Genomic DNA, 27890 nt, shown 5'->3' on the forward strand with positions numbered 1-27890 from the left:
TGCAGGGAACGAACAGGAAGAATAGATAAGAGAAATCAGGGCAGACCTGGGGATTCAACAATGAGGCCAACCCTAACAGCAGATTTTGGAGTGATTCTCTTCCACTTCTTTTGTCTTTGCAAATTTCTGCTTTTGGTGGAGGAAAAGCAGCTACTGAATCCTATGAAATCAAAACCCTCTTCTGTAAGGAGAAGCGTGCGCCCCGTGTTTTGCCGAAGGCCTCCGCTCTTACATCCAATGCATTTGTGCTTGAAGCCATGGTCACAGAAAAGGCCTATATTGAAACACAGCTCCTGCATCTGGCCTCCTTAACAGCCCTTTCAGTCCATCCAGTTTACTGGTGCAACGTTGTCTACCACACAAGCCTTTGCTTTTAGTGTATTGTGCAACGGCAACGTAGGATGTGATTTGGAGCAGTGCATACCTACAGGCCAAGCTTGGCCAACATGGCAGAATAGTGAAAAGATGTGCCAGAAATTCCTTCTTAAGGCAAGCAAACCATTTTGTGTTGAAATGCCTGCTTGCTGCTCTGGTACAATGCAAGTAATGGGTTAATGGGCCCCACGGAAAGCAGCTGGAAAAAGGGTTTGGAGAGAGGCAGGGGTCCAGTGAAAGGGAAAGGATATGGAGATATATGAAAGAACAAAGACAGGCTATTATAACAAAATCATTTTGTAAATAAGAATGGGGGAGGCATTTGGTTTACGTACCCTTTAAAGAGAAACAACTTTACTACACACAATGTCACTGCTAAATAAAGTCTGATCGATTATATTGGTCCTCTGAGTCAATGAAAGCAGAAGAGAACACCAGAACCGCTGAGATACTGCGCCCATGTTTTTCAAACTTGGCCACTTTATGATGTGTGGACTTCAACTTCCAGAATTCCCCAGCTACACCATCAGAAAAAGAACCATTAAAAGAGGACACACCATCACTCTAGGAGTCTATGGTTATAATTTTTGGGTGGGGACACTGAATATTTTTAAGGGTATTAATTAAACTTAAAGAAATGATGGTAACTTCTGATCAAATAAAAGTGATTTTTTTCCACCGTTCCTCTGCAATCCTCTGCAATCCGGTAACGGAACCTACTTTGCAATGTTACTTCAAAGACATCAAGATTATTTATCAACCTATCATGCCCACCCTCTGGGTTAACATGAGAACTCAACTCCAATCACAACACGGCTGGGTTAGCAAACCGCTGAAAATGCGTAATTAAAATACAGAAACAGTGAGGGTTAAACCAATTGTACAAAAGTCTGTGTGTGTGGGTGTGCGCGCATGAGGGAGTGGGGGGGATGGCAGAAAACCTGTATTGGCCATAAAATTCAAATTATTATAGTTCAATCGTGTATTGCATTCACTTCTCTGTTCATGATCAAATATTTAAAGAAATAGTAAGAAAGAGGTTCAAAGCCCATTTAGGCCCCATGGGCTAACCTCAAACTCTTACATCACAACAGAAGAGCCAAGCTGGAACTCATAACTATAGCTGCTGCCGGACCACACACGCTATATTCCCTCTCATCCCTCTGTAATTGCAGATATTACCCATCATTAAATAACCACAACTGGCAAAGGAGCGCCCCAAGGTTGTACAATGTGCTCTATGTCATGAGACGTGTTGGACGAGAAGGAAGAGGAGTTGGAACTTAAAACGTTGTAAGACGTATTAACCACCTCAGCTCTGCAGATGATTGCGCTTTGATGGCTGGAAGTGAGGAAGCCTTAAGGAATCTCTTGTTGAAGGACAAAATAAGACAGTGCAAAAGCTGGTTTGCTGCCTAATATTTTTCCCAAGCAGACTAAGATTATGTCCAATGCCAATCCATTGTAAATAGAGAGGAAGGGTAGAGGTAGCAGACTGTATCTCTTAGGCTCACAAATGTATAGGGATGGTGACTGCAGCCATGAAATAAAAAGACGTCTGCTCCTTGGGACAAAGACTAAGGCAGATCTAGACAAAATATCGACGTACAGAAACATCACACTGACGGCAAAGATCCACATTGTCAAGCCTTGGTTCTTCCAGCTGTGATACATGGCTGTGGAAGCCGAAAGGCTGAGTGAGGAACAACTGATGATTTTTAAATGTGATGCTGGAGTATATTGCTGAGAATACATTGGACCAAACAAGAACAAGTAGTAGATAAAATAAAAGCAGATAGCTCTCCAGAAGCCCTAAGAGCAAAGCTCAAGCTTACGTATTTTGAACACATAATGTGAAGGCAAGAGACTCTGAAAAAGACCCGGTGCTTCGAAAAATTGAAAGCCGTTGTAGGAAGGAAATAATTAAATTAGAGCCAGTTTGGTCTGGTGGTTAAGGCAACAGGCTAGAAACCAGGCGACTGTGAGTTCTAGTCCCGCCTTAGGCTTGAAAGCTGGCTGGGTTTCCTTGGGCCAGTCCCTATCTCTCAGCCCAACCCACCTCGCAGGGTTGTTGTTGTGGGGAAAATAGGAGGAGGAAGGAGCGTTAGGGATGTTTGCCACCTTGAGTTATTTATAAAAATAATAAAGGCGGGATAGAAAATAAAATAAAATAAATAAATAAAATGTTATATTGGGGGGTGGAGTTGATTAGGAGGTTTATTTATTTTTTCTTTTTCTTTTAATACAAGGGGAGGGAGCAATTGCATTTAGTGATTTTTATATTGTGCCAATGGAATGATTTATAGAAATAATGTGATTTTGGTTTAATATAGAGTAAGGGATTGATTATGGAAAATTGTTGTATATCCTTGCTGTTAAAAGTCGGAAGTCACCTCTTTTTGTAATTTCTAAAAATTTTTCTTTTGTGTTTTCCCACTTCTTTAGTTCTTTCTTTTTTTCTTTGTAGTTTTTTGATTTTCTGTAGCTTTTGTCTTTGTTTGAAATTTAATAAAGTTCTTATTAAAAGAGAAAAAGAAAAATCAAAAGCCATTGAAAGACAAAGACAAGGTGGGTAGGTACCATCATTGTTGAGACCAACACAACCTTACAAGAAGATAAAAGCAGCAGTTAGTGACAAGCATCTCTGATGAAATGATGGGTAGCAGCTCAAAAAGAGTTAGGAACAACTGAGCAACATTTTCCCCTTCCAGTTTAGTGATACTGTAGGCATTGACAGATACTCCCATCTACCACAGTGTGCAACAATCCAGTTTCTTCTGGTTTGGCCTAATTATGGCTCTCCAGAGACTCAAAGTGTGCTCATCAGAGTTACCATCCAAACAAAAAGGAAAAGCTGGGAGATGACAGTGCCATGGAGAGTCACTGGAAAAACAAGACCCTAAATCTGCCTGACATTATGACCAAAATTTCAAAACATTTTGAAATATTTTGGCTGTGTTTGCTTACGATGGAAAATCATGGTCCTTAATTGGGAGGCCAAGCTTGTGGTCCTTCCTGTCGTCAGAAGGAACTAAACAAACCACAAAGACCTTCTCTAGGATTAGCTTACCATGACCTCCTACTCAAGATCATAGCTTCTGACGCTGGTTTCTCGGGAGGAGAGCAAATCAAAGTTCTTGTTTTACCCATCTCAGTCAATCAACAGTGAACGGCATTTATGAGGTTCGTTCGGCTGTTCATACTGGCAGGAAAAGTGAAATGGAAAAAACGAAGCATCCAATTTTTTTCCGGAATGGTAGTCTACCATGACAAGTAAACACCGATTGGATGAGCCTTAAGCAAGCCCACTTCCTGCCTTTTGCTCAACCAGCAAAGTCATGCGGAGTTTAGAAGCTTCTATATTCATTTCAGCATAATCACAGTTTAGCATTATGTCCAACCCCTAAGCTGTAGTTAACCTGAAGTATACTTTATTAAAACAAGACAGCTTCATAACCCATCAAAGGAAGCTAGCTTGTTTAAAAAATCAGTCATTAAGATTTACAGTTTAGGACTTCTCAGTCCCACGAGGTAGACCAGACCATGGAATCAATTCCGTGGGAAGGCTGAAACTACTTTTATTGAGATTGGCTACAATAGCAGAATCTTGCAAGGCTGATTGTGCTTGTCCTCCTCCCCCTCCTCATACTTCAGTGAATCAGGGAGGTGTCTGCCTGAGCCACTTCCAAATGTTATCTGGACATTCTAGACTTTAAAAATGCTTTAGCCCCACAGTGAATAGTTCTGAATTTGTGGGTGTGGAGGAAGGGCTGTAGCAAAGTCTAAGACTCACAATTTGTCCTACAAGCCAAAACTATCCTGGGAGATTTGTACTTTCAGACTTGCAAGATTGATGTCAGCCCTCCCAGGTAAACCAGACAGGAAACACAGTAAGATGAACTAATGCTAGTTTATTGTAAGGCTACATTAACAGAATCTTGCAAGTCTGAAAGTACAGATCTCCCGGCCTCCCTATTTACCACCTGGGTGGTCAGGGCGGGTCCTTCCTAAGTTTCTTCCTTTGCCCATTAATCTGTCGTGGATTCCTTTCTTGTTTATCTGATCGTTCCCTAGGCAGCATCTCTTTTCCCTGTCTTCCAAGGTCACCCTCACATTCCATCACAGCAACTTTCACAGCCATGTTAAAAAAGGTGCAGGGCTTTGATGGCAGCCCCCATCTTGATGTTTTGACTCCCCCTTGCAAGGTAGAGATAATTCTACAAGATGACCCCCTGTCAGACATGGGCTCACTGTTGAAACTCCTCTGATGCTCTTAGCCATTGTCCAAGTTTGTAACAGCACAGGCCATCCCTTAAGAGATCCTGGCAGGCCTTCTACTTCAGAAGCCAATCTTTCTATCACGCTTGGTAGCTAAGTGGTTGTCAGGATGGCTGCTTCCATGGAGGTGGTACATGAGCATGGTCACGCACTCTACTCAGAAGCCTGCTGCCCTCATTCTAGACCACAAAGTTAGACCCATTGGCTAGGCTATTCCTATCCTCCTCAATTGGCCTACTGCAGGAGTTCTGACGACCACGGAAGTCACTCAGATCTCCAATGACACGGATGACTTCTGCAACACCCCCAACTTATTTGGCTCATCTTTCTGATGGGGTGCTACTCTCCGAGATGTTCAGCACAGGAAAAACCATAGAAATATATTAAATGAATAAACCCTGCTTAGAACTACAGACTTAGCCATTCTTTCACCCAGTTACCACTCATGCATCCACACACCTTCCACTTTGTTAGGGATCCACCTTTATTGCTCCTCATCTACCAATCAACCTGTTAATTAAAGTTTGCGGCTTCAACGTTTTTCATTTTAATTTTTATCATGGAAAGCAATAGTGCAAATTCGTCAGTTTCCTTGTCTTTTTAACATCGTATTATTCAGAAAGCATCAGCAGGCACAGAATGGTGACCAGTATCACTATCCTATTAGTTGCTGGGATCAAAGTACATACAAATTACTAAAATTAACTAAAGCACAACACAACAAAACTGCACAGCTATGGTCATGAAGTTGTCAAGAGTGGAACTTGACTTAAAGGAGAATTGACTTTTGCAGAGGCAAATGCCAAGCTTTAAATGGCAGAGGGAGGATGGTATGGAAGGTGGCGTGTTACTGTAGATACCTGATTTTCCATCAAGCAGATGATGCTAAATAACATCATCAACATGGCTGAACGTCTGTCCTTTTTGTCAAGCTATTTCTTACCGTTTTGTTCAGGAGCAGAACCTAGACTTGGGAGGTCTAAGAATATCCTCAATCCCCTTTATCAGCTTGTAAAATGGAGATTTCTTTTTTTAATTCGTGGGCCTGTAGTCTGTCACTAACCGGCTTCCAGCTGTTTCATTTAGTTGGTGGTTCTTGAATATTTCCCTATGTTAATGCAGCACGCCGCGTTTCCAGCGCTGGCTTGTTCAGTTTATTACTCGTGGCTACAATTCTCCAAGGGATCTTTCATGAAACCAACTCAAGGCGCCAAAAGCCATTTGTGGTGAAGGAAGTTCCAGTTGCTTTTGTTCTGAAGAAACCAAACACCTCCTGTAACTTTGCACACACAGTTTTGCACACACAATCCGGGCTCATGGGCTTCCAAGTATTTAATGATCTGGCTGTTAAGAATGGGCAGAAAAGTTGGGGGGGGGGGTTGTTTTCAAAGCCTCACTCTGATTAAAGCCCAAGATTTTCCTCCGACTGTATGTACATACCAGGGCTAGTTTAAGACCCATTCACTGTCCTTCAAGGAAGTCTCAACAGCGTGAAACTGGCAGCATTGATCTCTTGGGAACAGCATGGGAGGAAAAAAGGGGTACCCATTTGCATCCGTTGTCACCTTTTCCTCCTTTTCTGCCCCCTAAACCACTAACTGAAACTGACACTTAAGGAAAACAGACTTTTTTGCCCAACCTACACACCCAAAATCTCTACTGACCTCTATCCAGACCTTGATTGTGTGACTATCTCCCATCTGGGGATAAAGGAACAGCTCCATTGAAAACCTCAGCATTTATGGAGATGGTCCCTGTGCCACACTGGCTTTCCTTTGGGGAGGTGGCATTTCATATGGCAAAGAACAATTCAGGGAAGCAAGCCATACGGGGATTCTATATCAGTGTTTCTCAACGTCGGCAACCTTAATTCTGGAAGCTGAGGTCCACACAGCTTCAAGTTGCCAAGGTTGAACAAAAACACAGTTCTGTATCATGGCTGAAGTTTGCCACACCCTTAAGAAAGTAAAACCTTGATTAGTTGAATATTCAGCTAATATAATAACTTCTAGGCTTATTCTATTTCCACTGGTTATGGGGTACCTGTGAGGGGTGGCCAAAAAAGTCATGATAGGAGCCATGAATACGCAACTGAAGCTCTACCCCTTTTTAATGCGCATTGCTTGTATGATGCACATAATAAAGGGGCGCGGTTTCCATCACACAGTCGTGGCTGCCTCTTGACTTTTTCGACCCCCACTGGGTGCTCCTGATGTGGCTAAAAATCAAGTTATTGTGTTGGCCAAGAATGTTGACCCCAATTCTTTCTCCTGTCTTCTGTCATGCGTGCCGTTGGCCTGCTCTCCTTTGCTTCATCAAGATGTGTGCATTTTTGGAATGGGGCTGCACAGGGACATGCAGCCCATAAAAACTGTCATTCACACCAGCTGACTACTTCCTGAATCAACCCTAAAAGTAAAAATTTGTGATGAAACTTGTAACAGACAGATTACAGAGTCTTCTCTATTCCTTTGCCCACAAATTCTCATTTTGATTTTCAATTGTTCACATGTTAAGAGGGAAATAAATATATTCATGTCAAGTAATCACATTAACTGCCTTGAGTCTTACAAAGCATACCTCACAAATGGAGGACACTCTTCCGCAGAGTCACCGTGGGTGTCTCAACCGATTTCCTTGGAGCCTGACTTTTCCCATTGCTACAAATCCTACCATGCAACACAGTGGTGTCCACAAGATATAGCCAAAAAGGTCAAGATGGTAGTCATGATGGTGTAAAAAAAAAGGTGGGGCTTCAATCACATACCTGTGACCACCATCTTGACTTTTTTGATCTCTCCAGAGAACCCTGACCCACTGGAAACAAAATAGACCCTGGTGTTATTATTTTAGCTGAATATTCAACTAATTAAAGAGCGTCAATTAAACCCAATGCACATTAAAAATGGCTGGAGCTTTGCTTGCACCATCATGGCTGTTCATCTTGACTTTCTTGACCATACCCTGCAGACTCTCCCAATGCAACAGGAGGTCCTTCTAAGGAGATGCTGTTTAGAAAGAAGAAATAAATATACACCCTAACAAATGTGGTATCTCAGGTGCTCTAGAATGACTTTAGGCCCAACACATGCACACACACACACACACATCATATCAGCAATAAGGATTCATATTAGTATTAATAAATTAAATCAATCTTTACTAGCATGACTCAAATGTTACTTCTGCAGTCACCAACTGGCCAAGTTTAAAATAGGCTTTAATTATACTTTCATGTTAATAAGCGTTTGAAAATCTGTGAAAATATACTTGGTGTGAAATACTCAGCACAACTGAAAGAGTTCATTTCTTAAGTGAATAAAGTAGATAACTTGATTATTGCTCTCCATTACTCATGAAAGAAATAAACAATTCAGAGGAGAAAGAGACTAAGGAGTTCAACGGTAGAGAATGAAAAAATAATCATCATCTTTTGCTCTAGGTACTGCACACAGATGTTTTGAATTTTTAAAAGCAGTTCCAGTCATTTCCCACCCCAACCAAAATGAAGAGATGTTTCCCCAAATCAAAAACACTGCGATGTGTCTCAGGGCATTTTGTTTCAACGTCTTTGTTTTTGCAAAACGCATCCAAACTACGCCACAGCCAGATCACTGATGCCAGTTCACATAGTTTCCACATCTTCCTGTCCAGAAAGGGAAGCCAGCAGACATTTGGTGTTGACCAAAGTGTTCAAAACTAAAAAAAAGCCTACAGATGCTGAAATATTAGGCAGGAGATGTTCAGGTAAAGGGGCTTCCAAGGGCCCAGAACAGGAGAATCTGCTTTCAACAACCAGTTTTATGAGGTGAAGTCACTAAAGCTTCTTTACCCACCCAAAAGTTCAACTTGCTTGTTGGAAAAACTGAAGGGAAGAGGATAAGTGAAGGCAGCAGTCAAAATGCTTGTAATGTTTTTAATGATGTTCATAATGATTTAGGAAGTGAAGATAGACCCCTCCTTCTTTGCCTGGCTTAGACTGAGTGGCTAAATGTTCCTCCTTCCTTGCCTACATGGTGGAATCAATTTATAACCAATTCTTGGCTATTAATGTACTGTAATGGATTAACTTAAATCTTCAACTGAGATGTCAGGACAGAACTGGGGGATTAGGAGCTGTTAGCGAAGCAGGCAAAGGGGGACCAGATAGAGATAAATTCCTTTGCCTTGGAAGTAATGGAAACTGTCCCAGAGCAAGCCAGGAAGAATTTATATTTATACACACACACACTGTATAAAAAAAAATTGAGAATCACATGTGAAACCATTACATTCTCCTAAGCCAAGGCAAGTCTCTTAATGTCAGTAACAATGCACCAGAGGAATTATTGCTCTTTTTAACACAAACAGGGATCTTGAAAACAGCAGTGAATAATATCAACAAAGGGAAATGACATGATAAAATGCTACTTAAATGTCAACTTCCAAGGTCCCAAATTCTCCTTGATAGACTGGAAGAATTCACCTGGCTGTCCAGTTGGAATGGATATAAGAGAACATTGTTATTTTTCAATCAATTCCACATATGATGTTTCAGATGAAGAGCTATTTGTTGAGACTCCAACAACACAAACAACTTCTATCACAGAGAGGAAGGGCAAACACTGTGTAGTCTCACAAGTCAGGTAAGACAAATGGATGAAAACACGAGAAATAACACTCTCAACCAGGCTAATGTTCTTCTCCCCAACAGAGGGAAGGGAAATCAATACTAATAAAGATTCAGAAGAGAAAAAGATTGAAGTCATTAAAAACTTGTCACAGATGGTATAGAAGGAGATAAGCTCAATCCTCAAAAACTCTGTCTCCTCAAACAAACAGCAGAAAGTCTGCTATCACAGAAGGAAATTAAGTCCTGCCTTCCACCGGACAGGAGGCTCCAATCTTCTACCAAGGTCAGGCTTGAGTAGGACTTGGGCCTGTAGGCAGAAACATCCATTCAAAAAGTCGATTGCTCACCTTAATTGCTGACACACCCAAGACCAGCCACAGATGATCAGGTGCATCTAAATGAAAAGGAATGACTTTGAGTGGACAGGTAATTTAGCTGAGATCCACCTCAACCTGTTCTGATAAAAGACTCTTTGGGGAAAACACATCAGCTGATGTGGACAAGCAAGCAGGATTCAAGTAAGAAGGAACAAGCATCTGGAAAATCTCCCCCAACAGATCATTTCCATTGACAATCACACTTTTGCTCTCTCTAGCAACATGCTCCCGAAGGTGCTGACAGCTACAGAAATAACCGTCTCTAACCAACTTGATGGATGTTCAGCGTATTAATGTGATAACTACTTTATCTTGTGGAATTTTGATTGGTTAAGAATGCTGATTCTTCTTTCACTAAATATTTATCCAAACTTGATGTTTCATAAAGACTGCTTATGTTGAACTAATGTCTCCTCTAACGAGAAAGGGGAAAGACCAGGAGTGGTCTAGGGGCGTTGATGGTCCTGTGGCTATTCAGGTGTCCTTTCATGTTCACTGGGTACTGACATTGCTCCTGAAGATTAAACCCTTCTTTTATTTATATTGATGCCCACAATGTATGCATTCACAGATCAAATGTTTAGGTAGTGAACTAAAGATAAACACTGCCAACTATTATATTCTTCCATGCATCTAATTTAGAAGGCGATCTAAGCCCAAGTAGGGACCAATGGTTTAGCCCTGGCTGCTTATCATCATAAGGCACTCTGGGCATGGCCAAGCCTACCATTAAGGATACTGAACGTGGTCAAATCAGCTCAGTCTAAGAATTCAAAATGACGTTGTGGAGGTGGGTCCTTTAGGAGAATTTACATTCTGGTCTGGAACCAAATTGTTCACCCTTATTTGTTGATTTCTCACATGATTAATCATGTTTGCTCTTTAAAGCTGAGCCTCACTCTGATAACCCATGGAAAATGGCCACTCTCTCACCTATTTCCAAAATCCCTAAATCCAAAAGGCCAGAGAGAATCCCTTGCTTGTTGCTGGACCTGTTGGGCTGGGTGAAAAATTCAGGTGTGTGGAAGCATCCCAGAATGGCTTAATTTGGATGAGGGCAATACAACATTTTTTTTAGACAACTTCATAACTGATCATTAAAATATAAACCATTTAAATAAATAAATGCCCTCAGTCAGAATCTACAGAAATGTGTATAAGAACAGGAGCGTGCAGGAGACCCCGGGGACTTCTATCTCCATGAATTGTTTGGACTTGGCACTGAAGCAAAAAGGGTGTTCTCCATCAAGAGCTACAAGATCTGAAAAGAAATTATAAATCTCTCTTGAAGGACAAAACAGGCTGATATCCAGAACTTATGGAAGCCATTAATTTTGTGTGTGTGTATGTGGATTGCAGAGATACAGCCAGGTTTTGGCAAACCACCTTGGGTCTCCTTAGCCCGGTTATATTTCATCTGGCCTGTCATATCTCTCCCATAGGACCCTAGGAAGCTTATTTTCAGTCATTCCAGCACAAGCATCACATTTTGATTTTACTCCTGAATTCCTGAAATAAAAACATGATTGAACACTGGGATGGTCCTGGCAGAATTTGTTAAAATTAATGCTGATTTGGGAGGAGTGGAAGGTGAGCTTGATGTGCTTTTGAAATACTTTGTCAAAACTGCCCAGGGACTGAGGCACAGCTATTCTTCTTATTCTATACGTAAAAAGTCACAGGGCTGACCCTGCTAACTCTAGGCCTCTTAGTCTCCAGAATATAATGAGCAAGTTATATGCTAGGAACATCTGGTGGGAGTTTCAGGACTATCTGCCTCAGGAAAAGTCATCAGAGAAGGAACAAGGTAGACTTACAGGCAATCTCTCCACTAAAAGCTGGCGACTTCTATAATGGCATCTGGTCAAAAATTATGTCTTGCGGCCTAAAACTTCAGCCTACTCTGCCTTTGTTGAGTTCAGAGCTAATTTCAATTTCATCTCATGGAAAAACTTAAGAGCCCACCAATGAGCAGAAAATTCCAAGCTTTCAATTGCTACATATTCTCATTAGTTAGGGCAGTGTTTCTCAACCTTGGCTGCTTTAAGAAGTGTGGACTTCAACTCCCAGAATTCCCCAGCCAGCATGGCTGGCTGGGGAATTCCGGGAGTTGCTGTCCACACATCTTAAAGTTGCTGAGGTTGAGAAACACTGAGTTAGGGGATTGAAAAGGATACTCTTAATTAGCCAAGAAACATTTGCCAATCTCTAATCAGCCATAAGGGATCTGAATCAAGATCCCACCATTACTCACCTTTCAATCTTTTAATAGCCAAATTCTTGGAACCTAACTGAGGTCATGCTAGTTTTTCTGAGTGACCCAAGTTTCACTTGGTTTAAATAAACATTAGATTTTACACAGGCTACACAGCTGATATCTTCCTCTTCGACTCAAGAATGATGCATGGCCTTTCCCCATTACTTTAGGCCCTTCGTTCCAGCAGAGAGATTTACAATCTGATTCTTTCTGGGCTAACTCTTCCATACCGACCCTTCAAAAGATTTTCTTTCAGTAAAGTTGTGACCACTGACATAAAATAAAAGCCGAAAGATAGGTCCAGATTCTTCCGTCAAAAGTCACAAGAGGGTTGATTGAAACGTAACGTCTATCTAAATTTCTTCTACGGGTTAAAATATCACAGAGGAGTTCATCTAATTGATCTGAGTCTAACTGGTGGTGTGGTTTAGACGTTGGACTAGGAGTAGGGAGATCAAGTAAAAGGTAAACATCAACTATGGACAAATAACTTCAAATTTGATGAAGTTCAGTCTGTATTACCACCCTTATTCGAAGGCCAGACCACCTTCATTTGCATGTTTCTGTGCTGGAGAAAATCTAGACTGAACAGCAGTCTGGACCAAGCAGATAATTGTGTGAATATTAGGAAAAGGTCATTTAACAAACCACGCTCCTTTCTCACCCACCATATTCCTTTCTCCACTGTGCTCCTAAAATACTTTGCACTTTGTTTTCCAAGGCATGGGGAACCCTTGGACCTTCCCCACCCACTGCCTTTTGTATAGCTCAGTGACCCCTGAACTCAAACACTTTAAGAGTTTGTCATCAACTTGCTGAGATAACGCTAAGAGATAAGAGCTGAAGAAAGACTGTACACAAAGCTCGGGCCATGCGATTTCGTTAATCTGTGCCTTAAAACCTTTTGAAGGGAAGAATATCAAGTGCCCGCCCATGATGGAGTCTCTCCCGCTTTCAGGGCATTCAAGGAGGAAATGAAATGTTACTGATGTTTAATTTCTTACAGCCTTTTAATCTATACAGCACTTGGGTAATAGTTGACCCTTTTTACATGCCAACCTTGGACTAAAAAGATAACAGTTGTTGACACTGCAGGTTTTTTTTCACATTACGTTAATTGACATTAAATTGACATTAAAAAAAAACCAAAAACTTTCAGCAGAGTTAGCACAATCTGAAGAGAGACAGACAAAGATCGATTTTTTTTTTCCTGTAATAGTTCGCCCAATATTTTTTAAAAGGAAAAAATGCTATCCTCAAATCCTGGCAGCTGTCACTTTTTTTCCCTGGCTCCCCAACCACCAGTTTTTCTAGGTTTTTTTCCACAACTGTGAGCACAGAACAACTTTGTCTGGTTCATAAAGTAATGGGAAAGGAGAGTGACGCAGGTGTAGGAGGCTGTGGCATATTCAGGGAAAGATTAAAAAAAAGTACTGTGGCAGCACCATCCGATCTTTGGCAAAGGGCCACTGAATCTGGACTATCTGGCTATAAAGAAAAGTCTACCGTGATTCTAAGGGGGCTAAAAATGGAGTGAGGAGAACAAAGCTGACGCTTCCAGCTTTCAGCCGCAGACTCAGTTACTTGGCCCTTATTGTCCTGTGATTGACCTGCATTTTTTAAGAGGGGGTGCTTAGACAAGCCAGCCTTTCCTATTTACTCTCAGGGACCGCAAGATGACAAATGTTCTGTTCTAGCAGCCATTAGACAATTATTTCCCTCTTTTGTCTTAGCAGGTGCCCAATTACTGCGAGATGCTTAATCCATGTTAATATGTAACCCTCCCTTCCTGATGCTTAAACTAAGCACCTGGGAGGTGGGCAGAGAAAGAGGTTGAAGGTCTATAAAACTTGCCCAACGAAAACAACCCCTGGGTGATTCACGTCCATGGACTGCCCACCTCGTCCTCACCACAATCCAGGCTCACCTTGATGTGTTCAGGGGTTGAATCTCTAGTGCTGTAAGGGACTGTTTAATAAATCTTTATTCACTGTAAGCAGCCGGGTGTCTTTCCTGACATTCACCTTTTTCTGATATCCAGCCTGCAACTGCAATAGCTGGCAACCCTTACATCTGCAAAAATCAGCTCAAAAACATGGCTGAATAGCATTTCTGCCATGGAACTTGGACCTTCATTGCCGTGTATGATAAACAGAATAAGAAGGACAAACCTTGGGGGGGCTTCAGAATTCACAGACCCACCCAAGGAGACCCTTTTTTAGGAATGCCTCACTCAATCTGTCATAATTCCAGGCTGCCCACCTGGATAGTTGCGACGGATCTCTTGTTTCATCAGTTTTTATTAGTTTTATTAACTTACCGCTTGGCATGCAATAATAAAATCCAATACTGAATGTGAACAATATTTGAAATTAATTACTCAACCTTCTCTCCAATGAGCACTAACAAGATTACACATGCATCAAACACCATCTCACACTCCCAATGGGTCTGCCCCGGTGAGAAGGCTGGTTTAGAGAATATCCCTCACCACCAACTTCATGGCCCACCTTAACCCACTGCATATAACATATACTTGGAAGCAATTCTGAAAAGAAAAGTGTTGTGGTCAGATTTAGAATAAAACTGAATTCCTACTAAAAATGCGGAAGATGGCCACTGCATGGAGGTTAGCAGGTTTTGCCCAAGCCACTGCCAAAATTTACAAATGCTTCCGCAACCAAATGTGTTTTTTAACGGGTTATTATCCTGACTTGTATAATATATAAGATTTTGCATTATTATTATTATTATTATTATTATTATTTACTGTTCTATTGCAACTGATAATTGGACATTACGGACATTATCCAACCTATAGGTTGGAACAGTCTATTATCTTCCATTTTATTAATGTATTATTTTACATTTTATTACATATCTTCCATTTTATTAATGCATTATTTTATGGCATGCATGATTTGAAGTGAAGCTAAGCTATTTGCTTTAAAGTGTCATCACTGCAGTGTTCAAAAGGTGAGATACAAGTCAAAAGAATACATAGAGAATAAATTATACCAAAACATAAATGTGGTGGAAGAAATCATTTAAACTCAATAAAAAGTTATGCAAATATGCCTGACTTGCACACGAATGAGTTCAATCTTTTTTGGTGTTGTATGAGACCAAAGCAGATTAACAAAAGGTACGAATAAAGCTGTGTCAAACAGGGGACGATGCAAGCCATTTTCCTGGAGGCGCCCCATCCAAAAGTATTTGGCAAGTTCAAATGGATTGGTATTTTTCATTCAGGGCAGCAGACAGGCCTTCACGATCGATGTCAGCCCTTCGAGGTGTGCCAGGTCAAAAAGCGGACATGATTCCAGGGATTCCAGGAATGTGGCTTTATTCTTGTAGGGTAGAACAACAAAATATGAAAAGCCAGTCCAGGCTTCTCTCTGCCGCATCCGATACCAAAACAGATCCCTTTCGGTTTCTTTCTGTGCTGCTATAACACTCTACTTCACTACACTTAGCGTTTTCTTCAATTTGACAAGGGACAGAGAGGACACACCTTCAGAAAGCCTTTGCAAAACAATGTTGGTGCCAGAATTTATGCACGCTTGTTCTTTGGTACGACCCACGCTCGCCTACGTGCATCCTGCCCGCGTGTTCTCCATGATTCCTACCTGCAAGTAAGTGGACAGAGCTGAAGCTCTTCTCCAGTTTTCTCAGCAGAAGACTCAGAAAAGATTCAGGGGGGACGGAAGCCACATCTGCCGAGCTTTGATCATACACCACGACTTCCTGTTTGCCATCGATTTCCACCTAGGACAAGTCATTGAGACAATACAAGAAATAATCAAGGTTTTCAGTTTAGTGCAGATTTTGCATTGCTGTGGTTCTTCCCCATGACACCACTCCTGTGCAGATCTCCTGTCGCAAACCAGGGTTGTTTCAAGGGGTCTGTACAATCCCCCGTGCTTCCCCATTTCGGACTTCTTTCTCAACACAAAATAATGCATTACAGAGGGAAAGATAAAACCAAGGCACAAGGCCTTGTGGCTGGGAGTGCAGTGCCAGGAGCGACGCTCAAAGACATGGTCCAAAACTTTCATTATCTCATGGCGTGTCATCGCTGGAGATTTACCTGGAAAACTGGCCAGTTCTTGTCCTGCTTTTTGGGTTTTGGACTATATAATAACTGAGATGTATAATCATTGTTGACACCAGCTAGAGACTGTTTCATGTTCCCAGGCATTTAAAAGAAAAAAAATTACAGTATTTCTTGTCAACAACATTTTATTGCTACTTAATGTTTGTGATTTCATGCTGCGCTGACAGTTGCTGTGAAACCCGGCTGTCCGAGGGGTGTGGTCGAAAAGATCGATGCACGTACAAAACAGGCAGAGCTTTGCTTGGGCCACTGTGACCACCATCCTCACCACACCCTGCAGACCCCTTTGGATTTTCATCTTGTCTATTCTGCTGTTCTCTGCACTGCTTTTTATCTTGTTCTGCTCTTTCATAATATGTTTAAGTACCATGCACAACTAAAAGAAATGCAAATCCTGCAGCTGCTTTACAATTTTATGCGACAACGAACATATTTAGGAACAGATGGGCAGCACAGTTTATACAGGAAACGAAGAGAGCATTCAACAGATAAAGTGCCTGCATATCCCTTTTTAATACTAGGCCAACGTTGAGTTCTAAACCACCATTTTATTAACTATAGTTAGTTAACTAAGCTAAGATTGGTCGGACTTGCATCTTGCACAAAGTCGTAACAGCTGTGCTCATGAGTTGCAAAGCTGTGCTAAGATGACATTATGGTCTGGATACTCAGAAGGGGGCCACTGACCCCAGGGACTCTCCCTTGGAGCCCCCCAGGCTCTCCCCATCTACACATTTAAATTATACTAATTTTTTAAAAATGAAGCAGGCCCCTTACATCTGCTTTAGGAAGGATGCTAAATAAATGCCCCTGTCATTCCCACCAAATAAAAAAGATTAAACTGAGGTGGTGGAAAACATTTGGGGGACCTTCCAAGGGTGGGGAGAAGAATGTGACTTGTTTGCCTTCTGGTAAAAGGGTATCTTGTCATTGCCCAAGGCCACCAGAGCCACCATTTTGTGAGAGTGCCCAGTGACATGTTCCTACAAGTGCAAAAGGACTGAGGATCCTGGGTTTACTGCAATGGGCAAACTTAGTCATTGATTTCCTTGGAGAGCAGTAAAAGCTTTCTATATACAGGTAATCCTTACTTAACGACGACTTGTTTAGTGAGCATTCAAACTTACAACAGTGCTGAACAACATCCCCGCGGTCCTCGGATTTCCGGCTGTTGCAACATCCCCGCGGTCACATGATCACAATTTCCAACATGCCCTGCCAGCTTCCCACAAGCAGTCATTGGGAAAGCTGGCAGGAGATCGCAAATGGCGACCACGTGACATTGCGCTTAAGGACAGCAACCAGAAGTGCCAGAATTCCTGTCACTAAGCAGTGCAGTCACATGATGTTGCACCATACAACCGTGTCGTTTAGCGACAGAAATTCCCATCCCGTTTACCATTGTTAAATTAGGACTACCTGTAATCCAAGGATAATGAATTGCTACACTGAGCCTTGGAACATGCAACAGCATTCAAAAGGAAAGCGAGATTATTCAGGAGACTAATAGCTTTCAGAATGTACATTTGGAGACCATAACTTGATCATTTTGAAACACTGAAAGTGAAGCAGAACCATATTTACTATTTGGCAAATTCCGAGCAATACAGGAGATGCATGACGATTGGGGTTTACATTGGTTTTAATTTATGCCTTTTATTTTTTACTGTTTTGAATTCTGTATTCAATTAAACGTTAGCTGCCTTGAGTGCACAAACCAAACAGAATGGGGGATGTAAATATAACGAATTAATTAAGTGAAATATAGGCCAGATTTACACACCACACTAAATCTGGCAACTGCTGGGCTTTGGCTTAGCTTGACGTGAACCAAATCACTGTGTTTGGGATAGCTCACAGCGAGACAATGTATGATCTCAGACAATTATGACTAATTCAGCCCATCGTGGCCAAAACAAAACATGGGTTAAAATGAAGCAAATTGGTCTTTGAGGGCCTGATTTGTCAACTCTGCCTGAGAGGCTGGAATCGGATTTCATATGCTCCAAGACAAATTTCTCTGCCACCCCCACCCCACCTTTGACTCTGTTTGAGATGGGCATCCGCAAGCATCCTCAGGGGAGCAAGAGGTCAACCAAGGTCGCATGCGTCACTGTGTCTTCTGCTGGACGCTGATGTTTGTGTCAGCATCACCACAAGCTGCGATCAGCTTAACCTGATTTGAACCTTTTTTAAAGTGAAAAAAGGAAGGTTGCTCATCCTTGCGGCTGTTTTAGTTCAGAAAGCAACAGACTCTTCCTTCCAACGGTGTTTACTTTACATTTCTGTTGCAGCCACATTCTTCAGGACTGATAGCAAACTGTTGTTAGCCACGATCGCAATAAGACTGGTACCAAGAAAGCTCTTAATTCTGCTCGTGGCTGGAAGGGGAAACAAGGTGTGAAGGATCTCAGGGGCATCACCAGTAATGCCTGGGCAGCAGCATTTCCCGAGCTGCTCTTGCCATTCCCAGTTCTGCCCTTCGCATACAAACGCGCTTCCAGAGGAAGACCCACCCTCTGCTTGCCAGAGCTTTACCTTCTGTTTCGCTGAATGCTGAATAAGTTCGGTGATCAGCACCTTGTCCTGCTGCAACCTGCGCTTCATGAGTTTGGAGCAGTTGATGCTGATGGCCTCCAGGATGTGTGACATGTTGTATTCCACAAAGGGACGGCTGTCGATCAGGAGCAATTTTTCCATGCCGCTTTCCAGCCAAGCCACCAGCCTCTCCCCGGTCACGAGTCGAGTGCCATTCATCTCACCAGCCATGACAACGACAGACGCTGAACTCGAGCTAGCTTGCTTTGCTTTTCAGTCTGCGGCCCCCGCGAAGAAGATGAGGTGATGGCTATGAACTCAAAGGCCCAGACCCTCCATTGTCCTCCAAATGAATGAGGTCATCTTGGTGGGGACTGGCAAGAGGAAAGGGAGACCCATTTTCTCTTCAGAGGGTCCTCCAGAGAGAAATGCCTCCTCCGGCCGTGCTGTACAAAGACGCCCCTCACGACCAATTCATCTTGGGCCACGGAGTCGCCATTTCACACTCAAACAAAAGATGCTTCTCAGATGGTCCTGCCATTACCTCATTCTCTATCTTTGTTCCCCCATCCCTGGTCTGAGAGCGGCCCAGGAGCCTGTACGGACGAGAGGCAGACGGAAAGGAAACAAAAACAGACAGGAGGGTGATGAGGCTCTGCAAATCACAACCCTACCTCCCCTTAACACACACACCCCGTTGTTGCAATAACAATGCCACGAACCTCCTCTTTCTTTCTGTTGTAAACAATAATTCATGCCCTCCTGCCAGGATGCTTAGTGGAAGCCCTGGATTCAAGGATCTTGGTCTTCCAGTCCAAACCTGTAGAACGGGGGGGGGGGGGGGGGGGAGAGGTGGGACAGATAAGAATGGATGCTACTTTTCTCTGGCACCACCCAGAAGTGTGTGTGATGGCATCTCTCCTAAACTTGATAATGCTTGCCATTCATTCTTCAGCTGGAAAGGTGGAAGCAAAGGCCAGCACCTGGGGACACTTGCTGTAAGAAGGAATCTGGAGCCCCTTTTCAGACTAACAGCCTTTTATTAAAAAGGCAGAAGCTTTTGTGAGGTCTGCGCACCAGTCTAGCCCCTCTGTGCATCTAAGGAAGGGAACTGAAGCTTGCAAAATCTTATGCCTTTTCATAAAATTGATGAGCCGGAAAATGGGCTACTAGAAGACTCTTTCTGGCTACTGTTGACCAGCATGGCTCTCCTCCTACATTGCTGCAAGAGCAAAACCCGCTCTGCAGCCATCACACCCAGTGGGACAACCTCCAGGGATAGGAATTTGGAGTTCTAGAAGCGACACTGACATTTCTCTACAAATAGAATATATAAAGCCACCTGCATCTTCCACGTATAACAACAGGCATTTTGCCAGTCATGAAACTTTGAGGAGAGCTGCAACTTCCTTCGGATGGAGCCACCTTCTGAAATTAGCAAAATGGACTGAGGCTTCCCTCATGTTTTATGTACCGCTTTCTGGAACCGAATGAGCTTTCACTAGTCAAGATCGTTGGAACTAAGAGCCCTTCCTAAATCCTCAAAAAAGCTGCTGTTTTACCTACAGAGAGCAGAAAACCGGAGTTAACCATTGCTGGGGATGGATAAAGGACGGGTGTTTAGGACTGGCCAGTTGAAAACAGGAGAAAAAAAATAATTAGCTTGTTAAACTGGCACCTTTTTTTACAGGCCACACAGCTAAAAACAAAAGTCAGGGGTGTCTGGAGGGCATGGCCAAAAAAGTCAAGATGGGGCCACAAGGGTGCTATCAAGGCTGAGCCAAGCAAAGTAGTTGCTACATGAAACCGCGACTGTGTTTACGACCTAACTTCAGCTTTCCTTTGCTTTACAGACCTGCAAAGGTCGTAAATGCAAAGACTGGTCACAAAGTTATTTTTTCAATACCATCGTAACTGCAAACGGGCGCTAAATGAGGCAGTTGCTAAACAAGGTCTACCTGTAATAAATAAACCAGAGACATTTTTCTAGCCTTCCAAGATCTTTTTGGACCAATATCTTGCTCTCTGGGACTTGGGTTATTGATGTAATTCCTTCACCTGCTCTGAAAATGCGTATCTATAAAAGGAGGACCTCACTGTACTTAAATGTGGGATCTCCTCTAATGCCACTTCCAAATAAAGTATTGATTAAAAGGGGTGCCTCCCAGGTCAGGGGTCTCCTTCTGTGCACAGTGAAGCATCTACAGTACATCTGCAGCAGGAAGTAAAAAAGTCAAGATGGTGGTCATATGTTTTAAGCCCTGCTCGTTTTTACACACATTTTTTTTTACACTCCATCCCAAATGCCAGATGTAAATGAATCAGGAGGAATGAAACCTTTTTCAATGTATTTTAAAGAAGAGATGTAGAAAGTAACACTTAGGTTGTAAAGCCACAGCATTTTTCAACAGAAGCAGGTTCAGAGCTGTATTGAATAGTCTGTTTAAATATCGTGTGAATTTTTCTAAAAGACCCTTTGACTGTCACAGCTGTTTTTTCCCCCCAAGGCACAGCTGGAAGAGGACTAGCTGTCTTCTGTCATTCCTGACTTCTTTCCAACAATGATGTCTGCGAGAACCGGCCAGGAGCCCAAGAAGGTCCTCGGCAAATGCCCAGGATTGCATCATTTGGCTGAAAAGGGTAACTTCAGAGCAGAATGATTGAAAAGCTCTGATTTAATCGCCAGAGGTGGCCAGGTTGGGAAGCAGTGCCCACCAAGCAAAGCTACTTCCTGGGATCATAGAACTAACCATCTTTGGCATGTTATTAGCCAATTTAAGCATAATACTATCATATTTTTATCTCTGTCTGTAAGCAGAAGACGAAGTTCCAAATGCCCCTTTACGAACAGCACCATTGATCTGAATCCATCCCAGAATTCCTACAAGCTCAAATGAAACTGGAGTCCAATTAATGCACGCTGCAGGGCCTCAAGAATGCTGTCCTTTGACTGGAAGATATCCTATAAGCATAAAATGGTTTCCAAATAAATAACCTTTGACTTTATGTTCTGATTGCTTTGAAAATGGCTCAGGAAACTTTCCAACATTAATTTGGAAGATGTCAAATTATTATTATTATTATTATTTGTTTGCAGCCACAGTAAAAATGGGAAACATTTTAATTTTTAAAATTCTTAGAAGAAAGGGAGTCCATGACGTCAGTGGGGCTGAAAAGATTCAAACAGCCAGACAGAATGAATCAGCATCCCATATCACATGCTTTGATAATGTGGGCACAACCACCATCTTGACTTTTTTGACCTTCCTGGACACCCCTATTTGGCAGCAAACCACCTAAAAATAGCAATGCAATTTACCATCATCCAGAGAGCAAAAAGAGGCACATTAATGCACCTAAAGTTTCTTTTTCAATTGCTTTTAATTGAACCAACAAACACTGAAGAAAGAAAATTAAATAGGGACGGGCGTGGCATCTTTTGCATCCAACAAACCAGCGTGTAAAAGGGTCCCATCCATTCCGGAGATACCACCTGCTTTTTGGGGTAACCAGACCCAGGTTTGCAGATCTATGTATCAAAGAGCTTTTTTGAACAGACAAGTTTGGCTGCCACATCCGCATTCCAAAAAGTCCAATTTATACCAACTCCATCCTTAATCTCCCTTGCACTTAACTCTGTACATAAAAACATACCATTTTGCCCTGTTGTCAATGTTTACCACGCTGCTTGGCCTCTCTGCAAAGCCCTAGGGAGAATCTGCCACTCTTCTGCCTTCACCGCATCGTTCAAATCCCAGTTTTGCACCTACCCTTTCCATCCTCTTTACCCAGGACTTCCAGGACCAATCACCTCTCTCAATTTTTTCAGATACTGACAGTAAAAAGTGAAAGCAAAGAGTGAACATTTGCCACCACCAATCCTAAAAATAACCCTCCGAGTGGAATGTTTTACAAGGCTTCCTATTCTTAGTTTCGAGTCGTCACTCTTCAGATCATTGGCCCACCCAGCCACTCCTGCAGACCCTGCAAGCAGAGCTACCTCAAAGCCTGTCCACAATTTAGAAGACATCCAATCTGGGCAACTATTGAAGAATACAAGAAGGAAGCCAAGCGAGTGTCTGTGGGTGAGCGCCAGAGTTTAAGCCCTGGGCTCTCCCTCCAGCCCAGATCTCCAGCCCACAGATTCTTGGCCGCCCTTTCTGCAGACTGGATGTTGCAGGGCATGTGCTCCGTGGATGGTTACCCAGTGGCCTCTCTCTCTGGGGCCCCCACCTGGTCAGCTTCGGCCCTCAAAGGAGGACACTGTTACAGGCAATAGTCGGCGCTCATTGGCTTAAAACAGCTGCTGGGAATTAAGTCAAGCCGCCATCCTTCTGGAAACTCATATTTATACAAGCAAGGTATGAGTAAATCAGAAGGAAAACATATTTTTCTCACCCTAACCCTAACCCAGGGGTGGGCTAAATTCCACCAAGCACAAGCCAAGCAACAGCAAAATAAGCCTACAAAGACAGAAGCACACCAGGATGCATGCGACAACTTTGGGCGACAAATGTTCTCATCCAGGGCAGCGATGCTGGGGAATTTGGTGAAACACCGTCCAAGGATGTGCTTACTACGTATTTGCTGCTGTAGTTTATGATCAAGGTAGGAGGACAGCTCAAAGAATGCAGAATTCAGTGGAATCACATGCAGTCACAGAGTTGGAAGGAACCACTGAGGCCATTAAGCCCAGCCCTCTGATCATAGCAGGCATCCCTGCTCAAACCTCTGAAACAGATGGCTGTCCAACTTCTGCCCAAATGCCTCCAAGGCAGAGGAGCCCACCACTTTCTGATTCCACGCTTGAACTGTTCTTCTGGGTTGGAAATTTTCTCTAACGTTCACCTGAAATCTGCCTTGCTGTCAATTCAATCCATTTTTCCGTGTGCATCTTTCGGGATGGCCAAGGGGCACCCTGTGAGTTATTCCCCTCAGTCAGATTTTCTCAGGCTAAACAAACTCAGCTCCTTCAGTCTCTCTTCCTAAGCTTCATCTTCTAGCCTTCTGTTCATCCTCATTCTCTGAACCTCTTTCAGTTTGTCTGAATTAATCATAAAATGTTGTGCTCATAACTGGACATAGTCGAGGATGGTCAGACCAAAGCAGAAGAATTATTTCCCATGAATTGGAAAGTACACTTCTGTCGGTGCAGCCCAAAACTGAACTTGCTCTTTTTTGGTAGCCACACCACACCGCTGGCTCATATTCATTTTGCGACCAACTATTATTCCAAGATCTTTTTCACAAGGACCATCATTAAGCCAGGTATCCCGCATCCCGTACCTGCTCATTTGATTGTTGTTTCCTAAGTGAAGAACTCGTGTCTGTTAAATTTGATTCCCTAATTTTCTGTGAATTTCTCCATTTTTCCCCCGTCTTCTAAACCATTAGCTATCCCACCTAATTTTGTGTTACCTCCACCTCTTCACCCAAGTCACTAATAAAAGTAAGAACTGATCCTTGTGGCACCCCTCTTGATAGCTTCCTCCTATTTGGTAACAAACCACTATGCGACCTTCAGTATGATTTTGAGATTCACCATAACTTGCCCAGGAAGATTGGTCTTAGACCAAGTAGATTTATTCTGTCTATAGCCATAGCTTGTTGCAAAAGATTTACAGAGAGCAAAAAAGTTTTTAAAAAACCAAGCTAATCTTCATCAGATTAATGGAAAACATAACCTGATTAAGAAAGGAACTCTTCACAATCATCATCATGAGTTTCTGATGGTGCATTTTTAGATCCTCCTTTGGGTCTCTTGAAAGCTTCTTAAATCGTTGGTTTTGTCTTAGCACAAAAACAACTTCTTCTTCCTGCTTTTGCACACAGATACTCCTCCTTCATGTGCTCTTGAAGGGCTTTTGGTTTGGCAGAAATGTGAAGTCAAGGAAACCCTTGTGCCGTTCTACAGATACAAGGGTCCCTGCCTCATCCCCACAGATCCTTGCACTCGAGATGCTAAACCACTGGCTTCAACTTCCTACTGTGTTCCTTTCATCATTCGGAGAAAATAAAAACCATAACTAGATCTTGGTTTTTCAGAACTCCCTGGAAACATTCAGAGAAAAGCCCCTTGGCGGAAGACTTTTTGATCTGGGGAAGGGACTCACCTGCCAGAAGAAACTATTTACATGCATGGTTTTTATCCTCAGACAATCAGATCCTTGATTTGGGTGTTCTCCTGAAATAACAGCTACAGTTGGGAAGCCTCAGGAGAGCTGCACCAGTGCAGGATGACCTACTGACAGTGACCCATATCCCCTGTATAGACGACTGCAGTGGAGCTGCCTTTGAAGGCCACCCAGGAGCTGCACTTGGGGCAAAAGGCAGCAGCCCCCATGCTGACAGGTAAGAGACACCACAGCCACATAGCACTGGTGTCGCAAACATTGCGCTGGCTATCCTAGGCGTCCAGGTAGAATTGAAAGGGCTGATTTTAACACTTACGGCCCTACATGGCTTGGCACCAAGGTATCTTCGGGACTTCCACCTTCTCTAGCTGGAAACTGCCTCTCCTACACGCTCATCCCATGGGGTAGGACGCATGGGGCACCCCACTCTCAAGAGCTGAAAAGTGTTGGGGTCTATGTTTTTCTGTCATGGGCCCCCTCCCCCCATGGAATCATCCCTCACTGAAGATCTGGCTGTACCTCTCCTGGCATCGTTCAGAAAGACCTTAGAAACAAATCTTTGGCAACTGCAAGCCTAAAGAATTCTGTAGTTGTCAGAGGTTCTGGGGGGTTTGTGTGTGCGTGTGTGGTGGGGGTGAGGGGTTTACCACATTGTATTTTATTATTTTACTGTATTATTTTTTTTGTTGTGTTAATTTTATGACTGCAAACTGCTGAGAATTAGTTGAAGCTAGTAGTATATTCAATAAATAAATACTTTCACCTAAAGGGACCAGAAGCTGTTTTTACTTGGACTAAAATATGACTTAACACCAGAGCAGCTTTATCGATTTCCAATATTGTCTCATTTTCTCACTCGCTGTAGGGAAGAAGGGGAAAGGCAGAACGATGGAACCAAGAGACAGAGTGGGAAGATCTGAAGTCTTTGAAGCATTATAAGAGCAGTTCAAGACAGGCTGTGTTTAAAAAGAGGTCCTAGTATGAAATTAAAAGTATACAAATAATGATTAATGAAGAAAAACATCAATTTAAAAAAGATTGTATTACCGAAGACGCCACGTCTGGTTTGGTTAATAGCTTTTCCTCCAAGAGTGAACAAAGGATATTGTCCAAAAATGTTGGTCCTTAAATATCAACAGGATTTGCCAAACATACCTTCAAATATCTGTCTGCTGAATGCTAACATTATCTTGCTAAAATCCAGCCATCAGCCACACCATCCTCCACCCATTGTGGCTCTGGTCAACAGAGGTTTTCACAAAATATTTTCTAGTAAGACAAAGAGGGTGTAAAATAGGTTACCCAGTCACACCTGTGCTGCAGGCAACAAGAACAGTATCTACAGATTGTCCTCACTTAACGACCACAATTGGGACTGGAATTTTAGTTGCTAAGCAAAGCAGTCATTAAGCGAATCTGACCTGATTTTACGTCCTTTTTGTGGTGGTCGTTTTGTGCCCAAATCACCGTGAGCATTAAGCGAACCATGTGGTTTTTAAATGAATCACATGGTTCCCAATTGTTTTTGCTTGCCAGAAACTGGCTGGGAAGGTTGAAAATGGCGATTGGGACACTGTGATGGTCATAAATGCGAACCAGTTGCCAAGCGCCCAACTTGTTCTCATGTGACCATGGGGACGCTGCAACGGTCACGTGAGGACCAATCACAAGTCAGATTTTTCAGCACCGTCATAAGTCTGAACCACCACTAAATAGATGGTTGTTAAGTGAGGACTGCCTGTACCACCCCCATCAGCACATTTTGGTCAGTACATCCCAAGTACACTTAAAGCCTCCTCTTATCCCGGGCATACTCACACTGCTCTGTGCAAGTTACGATCTTGACCTAAAGATTCCCATGCAAGCCAACATACTGGTGCCACTTCCCACCAAGAGGTAGAGAATAATCACATAAGCAGAGGCTTATTTTATCTTCCTGCCACAGATTATGCAAACAAAGGCCTCAAATCTCTTCTCCCCAAAGCCCTCTGGATCTGGCACCTATTCTGCAGTAGTCGCTACCTGCTACCACTTATTTTTCTAGGGCTGCCTTACCTGAAATTCTCCCCCTAACTCCAAGGTATGTGAGAGGTGCAGCTCTCATACCCCACGGTGCTTTTCTGGTGATGAAAAAGCAAATAACAACAAGAGTGCACCCTGCTGGTTGTCATAGTCCCTGTCCCAATGTTCCTGGAAAACATCGTAACAGGTTCCCATGCCATGGGGCTGACACGAGTCACTGTACGGGAGGGGGCTGCTCCTGTTCCTTGCACCAGGCTGCAGTGCGAGGAGGGAAGAATGAGGAATGCATGTTTGGGTTATCTCGCCTGGTCAAGGGCGTTTCCTGCAGACCGGCAGGAACCGTTAGGGGCACCTGCAGGGCATGGAATTGTGCTGACTTTGGGGGGAGGGACTGGACACTGCCAGGGTTTTTACTGGGAGAAATCCCGCGCTTTCACTATTCTCAGCTTTGCTTGTGATCCTGCATACTATTCATTATTAAATCAGATATCCATGAAAGCCCTGTGTGAGTCTGATGGTGATTTTGAATAGGCAGTCATTACACTGGTCTTGTAGTGCAGAGGGGTGTAGCTAGAGGACACAGCCCTTCTCTGCTTCTCTGTGAGAGACAAATCAATCTCACACAAGATAAAGTAAATCAAATTTCATTTAAAAAGAATAATAGATACATAGTAAAAATTCTTTTAAATATTTAAAAATGCCAACATGCAGTGGTAAAGGAGACCGATTACAAAGCTGTTCAGCAGATCAAAATAAACTTACCAAAAAAAATGCACTAAGGAGATGGTTGAGATCCACCAATGGCTTAGTCTTTGCCCTAAAGTCTCCATAAAAGGAGACTGGTTAGATGTTTCAAATTAACATTACAGTATATGAGGAAATTCTAGAGAAAGTTTGGTATCTTAATGTATAGCCTGATTGATGGATTGAAGGGTGAAGTTTAAACACCCAATTCTATAACTTATATAAGGAGATACAGAGACAGACCTGACTTGCACAAAACAAATAAAAATAAATTAAACCTCATGCAATTTCCGGCTGAATGGCTTACTGATTTCTTCAGAAACAGCACTATCTGAATGTCATCTGTTCCTCTGCTTCAGTTCTGCTGGACTTCTTGCAGCTTTTTGGAAATTCCAAACTTTAATCCAAGGCTGGTGGGAATATTAGACCCTGCTCT

At 42.7% G+C, this 27890-nt stretch overlaps 1 protein-coding gene across 2 annotated transcripts in view; it reads right to left on the bottom strand.

Annotated features, from left to right (window-relative positions):
• DUSP16 (dual specificity phosphatase 16) overlaps window positions 1–27890 on the bottom strand; it is a 618435-nt gene that overhangs the window by 11176 nt on the left and 579369 nt on the right. The window contains exons 2-4 of one of the 2 annotated variants that reach the window (XM_063308336.1): window positions 19277–19374; window positions 18555–19150; window positions 15529–15667 (exon numbers count right to left, since the gene is read on the bottom strand). In XM_063308336.1, coding sequence (XP_063164406.1) covers window positions 15529–15667; window positions 18555–18785 — 370 coding nt within the window. In that variant the 5' untranslated portion in view covers window positions 18786–19150; window positions 19277–19374. The remainder of the gene's footprint in view (window positions 1–15528; window positions 15668–18554; window positions 19151–19276; window positions 19375–27890) is intronic. The other variant, XM_063308337.1, reaches the window with a different exon arrangement.

This window comes from Candoia aspera, chromosome 7 (genome assembly GCF_035149785.1).
Source record: "Candoia aspera isolate rCanAsp1 chromosome 7, rCanAsp1.hap2, whole genome shotgun sequence".
NCBI lineage: Eukaryota > Metazoa > Chordata > Lepidosauria > Squamata > Boidae > Candoia > Candoia aspera.